The 7,224-nt window shown below is 38.8% G+C and overlaps 1 protein-coding gene across 1 annotated transcript; it reads right to left on the bottom strand.

The window, feature by feature from the left end:
- Positions 1 to 282: 282 nt before the first annotated feature.
- Positions 283 to 6,540, bottom strand: LOC138877853 (uncharacterized). The gene is made up of 6 exons (XM_070157497.1): positions 5,943 to 6,540; positions 2,421 to 2,917; positions 1,833 to 1,987; positions 991 to 1,044; positions 756 to 906; positions 283 to 627 (listed from the first exon to the last, which is right to left on the bottom strand). The coding sequence occupies exons 1-6, from the start codon at positions 6,538 to 6,540 to the stop codon at positions 283 to 285; spliced, it is 1,800 nt and encodes a 599-aa protein (XP_070013598.1).
- Between the last annotated feature and the right edge of the window lie 684 nt (positions 6,541 to 7,224).

The raw sequence follows: 7,224 nt of genomic DNA, 5'->3' as shown, positions 1-7,224 counted from the left end.
CATATGGGATCAGCAGCCCCAGACCTGGTGCACCTTTGATATACCTCACAACCCTCAAAGTAACTTCCATGTGTGACTGCTTAGGTTTGTGCATAAACTAACTCAAAACTTGTACCCTATAAGTAATATCAACCCTGGTCATAGTAATGTATAGTAGCTTTCGTATCTACCTTTAATACTGCCTAGCATCTGCAAGTACCTTGTTTGCTATGTCAGAGGAAGACTTACCATTAACAAACTCACCATAGTTTGTAGAGGCAAGTTTCACAAGTGTCTCTAGTGCTATGCTAGCTGGTATTGCACAATTGAGTCCCATTTCTGGATTAGCTCTAATGCATACTTCCTTTGGCTCATTATAGTTCCTTTAGCTGATCTAGAAAAGGCTATTCCAAGAAAAAACTTGAGCTCTCCCAAGTCTTTCATTTTAAACTTGAGTTGTAAATCATTCCTGGTTTGAATGATCAAATCTAAACAACTTCCTGTGACTAACAGGTCATCAACATAGACCAATACTACTACCAACTCAGACTTCACTGTTCTTAAGAAAAGAGAGTAGTCAAAGTGGCTTTGAGAGACGCTAAACTGTAGTAGAGCATCTGTGAACTTCTTGTTCCATTGACTAGGTACCTGCTTGAGTCCATACAAGGACTTATGGACTTTGCAGACACTATGTTTCCCCCTAGCTAGCAAACTCTTGAATAACCTCTATGTAGACCTCTTCAACTAAGTTTCCTTGAAAAAAAAGCATTATGCACTTCCATTTGAAATATGTGCCAATGCTTTGTTGCTGCAATGACCAGAATTGATTTAATGACCATTTTGGCAACATGAGAGAAGGTCTCAGTGTAGTTTAGTCCCTCCTGTTGTCTATAGCTTTGGATACAAGCCTGGCATTGTACCTTTCCACTGTGCTAGAGGAAGTGTACTTAACTTTGAACACCCATTTACAACTAATAGCAATATTTCGTGAAAGGGAGCTCAACTACTGACCATTTGTGATTATCTTCTAAAGCAGCAATCTCACACTTCATTGTCTCAATCCACCTGGGATATTTTATAGCTTCATTTTAGGATTTAGGTTCTATGATGGCTGAGTAGGCTACCAAAGCATTTCCAAAAGAAGGAGACACATTAGCATAGTTGATCATGTCAGAAATAGGATAACAGCAATGGATACTCCCATTGATAGGAGTGACATAGTCTTTGAGCTAAATAGGATGTCTACTTGTTCTAGATAATTTTCTAGCTTCAGTATGAGGTAAATTAGAAACATGACAATCTGTTTGAGGGAAAAATAGAAGCATCACTATTTGTGACATGCTCATCAGGGAGATCAAGAGGAGGAAAGTCATATGCATTAGAGTGTACAAGAGAGAAAGCTTCAGTAGGTTGGAGAGAAGGTTAAGAGGGAGCACTTGAAGAAGGAAAAGAAGGAAGAGAAGTGTGTAGACTATATGGAGGTTGAATGGAGAGAAATATAGAGGAGTCTAGTACATGAAATAGAACTGAGCCTGTGGAGTTAAGGTGTTGAAAAGGAAAAACATCATTTTTTAAAAAAAAATTACATCTCTACTGATGTGAATTTGCTTAGTATGTATTTCATACATTTTAGCCCTTCTGAGTGGTAGAGTATCCTAAAATAACAGCGAGAACTGCTCTAGGAGAGAACTTGTCTATTCTTTTAGAAATAATCATGTACCCTAGGCACCCAAATACTCTCATATACTGCAGAGATGGAGAGTGTCCAAACTTGATCTCAAAAGGGTATTTGCCTTGAAGTATACTAGAAGGGAGTCTATTTATGATAAAGACAATAGAGATCACACACTCACCCCCAAAATCTCAGTGAAACTGCAGCTTGAAACTTGAGAGCTTTGGCTGTTTCAAGGATATACCTGTGTCTTCTTTCAACAAACCCATTCTGTTGGGAAGTATACACACATGATCTTTGATGAACAATACCTAAAGATTGCAATAAGTCAGTTATCTGTGAGTTAATGAGCTCATAGCCATTATCTGATCTAAAGTACTTGACTGGAGATGAATAAATATTTTGTACCATAGAAAAAAGGATTTAAGTACCACTATGACTTCTATTTTAGTTGGCAACGCCAGGTATCTCTAGAGTGATCATCCACTAAAATTTGAAAATATCTCTTCCTATCATATGTAGGGACCCTATAAGGACCCCAAGCATCACCATGAATAGTATCAAAATAGCACTTAGACACAGTAGTACTAATAGGAAATGGTGACCTTGTTTTTTAAGCTAAGAGATATACAGTGCAATGGTTGTCCTTAGTGTTACATTCAATAGTATGAAAATACTCCAGTTTTCTCATAGTTTCTAGAGGTACATTCCCCAACCTCTTATGCTACCACGCTACACTTATTGACTTGTCAGTTATTATTATATTTACAGTAGGTATAGGTCTTGGTATTGAATCCTTGACTTTTGCAGAAACTTGTGATACAACTGAACCTCCTGGTGTAGAGTTGAACACATAAAGACCATCTTCTTCTCTACCAAACCCCATCACTTGTCCACTGAAGAGCTCTTGGGAAATAAAGAAGTCAAGGAAGAACATAACTACCCATTTTATTTCCTTGGTTAGGTTAGATACAGATAGAAGGTTGAACTTGAAATCAGGTATGTGCATCACATTAGATACCTTTAGATCCTTTAGAAGATAAGCAAAACCTATGTGCCTAATTTGAGCTACACTACCAGTAGGCAACTGTACTTTTCCCCTTATATCATCAGAGATTGCCTTAGCATTGGTCAACAAATTATATTTATTTACCATGTGACTTGAAACTCCTGAATATACAATCCATTCAATCATAATTTCATTAATATCACCACAGGATGGCATACCTGCTGGCATAGCTGATCCACTGCATTCAATTTGCTTGCCTAAAAGATGAAACATTCAGTTTGCTTTCCTAGAAGCTACAAAATTTGACTATATTTTTATTGAGTAAATTTAGGAATACCTTATTAGAAGCACTGATTAGCCTATTGCATCTCAGAGGTTCATGCAAAGTTGACGGCGTGTAACAACCCGGCTGATTTTTCATGAATTGTAGCCCCGTTTCCCTCTTTTTATGTGTTAATCAGCTGTATTTCATGGTATCATATTGGTTGGTTTGGGTCCTGAGTGGTTTTGGTGTGAAATGAGACACTTAGTCTCCTATTTAAAAGTTTAAGTTGTAAAAGTCGACCGAATGTTGACTTATATGTAAACAATCTCGGATGGAAATTCTGATAGTTCAGTTAGCTTCGTTAGGTTATTTTGGATTTGAGAGCGCAACTGGAATGTGATTTTGAGGTTCGTGGTAGAATTAGGCTTGAATTGGTGAAATTAGAAATTTGGCGATTCTCGATCGGCAGTGGAAATTTTGATATCAGGGTCGGAATGGGATTCCAGAAGTTGGAGTAGGCCTGTGGCTCCATTTATGATGTGTGTGCAAAATTTCAGGTCATTCGGAGGTGATTTGGTAGGTTTCGGCATCGTTTGCGGAATTTAGAAGTTTAGAAGTTCTTAGGCTTGAATTCGAGGGTGAATTGGAGTTTTGATGTAGTTTTGGGTGTTCCGAAGGTTTGACTAAGTTTGAATGGTGATATGTGACTTATTGGTATGTTTGGTAGAAGTCCCAAGGGCGTCGTGTTGATTTCGGATGGTTGATGGATCAAGAATGAGATTTGAGAAAATGCTGAAGATTTCCTTCAGCTGTCATAACCGCACCTGCGGAGTAGGGACTGTAGGTGCGAGGTCCGCAGAAGCAAAAGGGGACCGCAGATGCGGGATTTGGAATCTGAGGATGGATCGTAGGTGTGGAAGGTGGAGCGCACCTACGAGACCGCAGGTGCGGGGAATGGACCGCAGAAACGGTCATGGGCGATGAAGTGAAAACCGCATGTGCAGTTGTTTGGAAACGTAGAAGCGGTTGCGCAGGTGCTAGAAAAGGACCGCAGGTGCGGAAATACCTGGGCAGAAGGTATAAATTGGACACTTCGCAAAATTTAAGTTATTTTCACCATTTTTATTCGGGCTTGGAGGTTTTTGGAGGGTTTTGAAGAGGAAATCAAGGGGTTTACATTGAGGCAAGTTACTTGAGCTTAATACTTGTGGTTATGGTAATTTTCAGTTGTTTGAGCAGATAAAATTTAGGGGATTAGGGCTTCAAATTGGAGAGTTTGATTTGGGGATTTGAGGAACCATTTGATGTCAGATTTTGATGAATTTGGTATGTATAGACTCGTGAGTGAGAGGAGTTTCTAGTTTTGTTATTTTTGTTGAATTCTGAGATGTGGGCCCGGGGCCAGGTTTGGCTGAATTTTGGTATAAATTGTTATTTTTTCATATGGAATTGGTTCCTTTGCCTATATTGATTGCATTGTATTGCTTTTGGTTAGATTCGCAATGTTTGGAGGCCGATTCTAGAGGCAGGGGCGTCACAGAGTAGGGATTTGACCGGTTTGAGGTAAGTAATGATTGTAAATCTAGTCCTGAGGGTATGAAACCTCGGATTTCACATCGTTTTACTGTTTTGAGGTGACACACATGCCAGGTGACGAGCGTGTGGGTATACACTATTAGGGAATTGTGACTTGGTCCATCCCGTAGCAACTATAAATTGCGTATTTGACTGAAACTATATGATACCTATGTGTTTTAGAAAGAATTTCTATAAATTGGGTTGAATGTCATATTTGGGCCTCATGCCAAAACTGTTGGACTCTTAGGGGCCTTTTCTTATTATTTGCTTACTGTTTTGATTTAAGATCTATACTCAGTCATGCTGTGTTTACTAATTTCATAACTCAGTCTTTATTACTCCTTTTTGATGCATAAAAATGATATTTTGGGATGAGCACCCTATTTTTACTGATAACCTGAGTGACTTGAGAGGTTTGTGACTGAGTAAGGCAGAAGGCCTATTTTTGTGAGGATATTATGGGATCGGGCTGCGTGTTGTAGCATGTTGTTACTGATTTGTGACAATGAGAGGCCGAGGGCCTAATTGATTATTACAACGAGATGGCTTGTTATAGCGCTTGGGCTGTAGTAGCCCCTTTGGGTCTGCACACCCCTAGTGAGTGCGACTACCCTAAGTGAGTGATATAATATTTTGCCCGAGGGGTTGTCTTGATTCATGTTATACATGAGGGGCTATTTTATGATTATTGATTACCTGAGTGGCCATTCACAAGTGACAATTTGGCCGAGATGCTATTTATGTTTTTCATCATTTTTACTCACTATTTCATCACTTTGTTGGGAAAATTGTTCAAAGTTGTTTTAAACGGTTTTATTGAAACTGGATTTTAAACGAGATGATTTGACTCGTATACTGGTTTGAAAGCATGTTATACTTACTAAGATTTTATTATGTAGATTTTATGTGTTTCCTACTGCTCGATCTTTATTTACCTTTATTACTTATTGAGTTGGCGTACTCACATTACTCCTTGCACCTTTTGTGCAGATCCAGGTGATGCTGGACGTGCTAGAAAGCGTTGATTTTCATCCTTCGCAGATATTTTGGAGTTGGCAAGGTAGCTGCATGGCGATCACAGCCTTCCTCTTCTCCCTCCTATCTTCCTATAGATATTATTTGTTGATTTCTAGACTGTATTTGTCTTAGCATTTTGGACAGTTTTTAGTAGATGCTCATGACTTGTGACATCCCGATGTCGGGCTTTTTTTTCCGCACTTTATTATTCAGAGAGACTTATATTATGAAGTTTTATTAATAAATAGCTTAATGACATTCTTCAGTTTGGATTATGGGGTTGTTTAGGTTAAAGAGCCGGCTTGCCTAATTTCACGTTAGGCACCATCACGACATAGTAGATTTGGGTCGTGATACGGTGGAACCAACTTGACCGGTAATGCCACTACTAAGGACTTCAGAGGGATAGTTCCCTATATTACCTTGAGAAAAGTTAGCAGTCCCAAAGCCACATTTCTTCTTTGGCTTAAAATCAGGTGGATAGCCATTTAGTTTATAGCAGGTTTCTCTAGTGTGTCCTTTAAAATTGCAATAGTCATAATGCAAATTATTCTTTCTAGACCTGTAGTTAGAACCTGAATAATTATTTCCACCAGAAAAGTTGTAGCCTGAACCTGTATTACCTTTGTTGCTAAAAAATGTTATTTCCCTAGTGTGAGTCATTGCATCTCCTAGATAGGTATGATTCTGACCAATGTTACCTTTGTTATTGAGTTGAGCTAGGGTCCCAAAGGAATTAGCTCCCTTTCTACTGGACAGGGTTGTACCATCATGAACCACTGAGACTTGTGAGGGTTGAGCTAATGCTCTTTTGCTCTTCTCAGAGATAATCATAGAGTGTGCTTTGTTTATGGATGGTCTTGGTGACATGTTCAAGATTTGATAACTAGACTGAGAGTATGTTTCATTCAGGCCCATAAGAAACTGAAGCAATCTTTGATACTCAATATGTTCAACATACTTCTTTAAATCTTCACAGCCACACCCACGGTAAGGCATAAGGGCATCAACTCTGCCCATAACTCTTTCAATTTCAAAAAATATGCAAAGACAGATGAAATTCTTTGAGTAAAGGTAGCTATATATTTATGCAAAAACACACTCTAGAACCATTGACTTTGTCAAATATTTCCTTGAGATACATCCACACTTTGTGACCACTTGAGACATACCCCATGCCACTCAATAACTCGGCACTCACAGAATTCATAATCCATGACAGTACAATAGCATTACATTTTTTCCATAACTCATGTAGAACAGGAGGAAACTTCTCCTTAGGGTACCTCCCATCTACAAACCCTAGCTTGCTCTTTCCGAGTAAACTTACACGCATAGTACTACTCCACAAAGTGTAATTTTAAGGTCCAGTGAGCTTAACTGAAATTAGAGAACTACCCGGAGTATCGCTAGGTTGAAGAAATAAAGGAGGATGATGGTCAATTACTAGAGCTGCAGTTGCATTGGCTGGAGTCGATCTACTATCTTCAATGTTAATCACAATTTTTTTCTCACCAAGGAGAAATTAAGCTCAAACAAAGTTGCACAAGAAATGTTGATTGTTCAAAATCGAACGAACGCTAGCTTTTGGGAGTCAAAACAATCAGACAGCTTAGTTGAGTAATTCAGCTAAGAATTGAGTACGAAGAATCTAGAATCGAGGTCGTGAAGCGTATATCAATGACTCTAGCTCTAATACCATGA

This window comes from Nicotiana sylvestris, chromosome 9, assembly GCF_000393655.2.
Source record: "Nicotiana sylvestris chromosome 9, ASM39365v2, whole genome shotgun sequence".
NCBI lineage: Eukaryota > Viridiplantae > Streptophyta > Magnoliopsida > Solanales > Solanaceae > Nicotiana > Nicotiana sylvestris.
The sequence above is the reverse complement of the archived record's forward strand: the minus strand, read 5'-3'. Positions and strand labels throughout refer to the sequence as shown.

What these genes read in the sequence shown, in the direction of transcription:
- LOC138877853 (XM_070157497.1), bottom strand. Translation starts at nt 6,540, where the DNA reads ATGGGCAGAGTTGATGCCCTTATGCCTTACCGTGGGTGTGGCTGTGAA. An exon ending in GACTGCTAACTTTTCTCAAG is followed by an intron (nt 2,918 to 5,942) that starts GTAATATAGGGA and finishes TTCATCTTTTAG; the next exon opens with GCAAGCAAATTGAATGCAGT. An exon ending in TTAGAAGATAATCACAAATG is followed by an intron (nt 907 to 990) that starts GTCAGTAGTTGA and finishes CCTCTAGCACAG; the next exon opens with TGGAAAGGTACAATGCCAGG.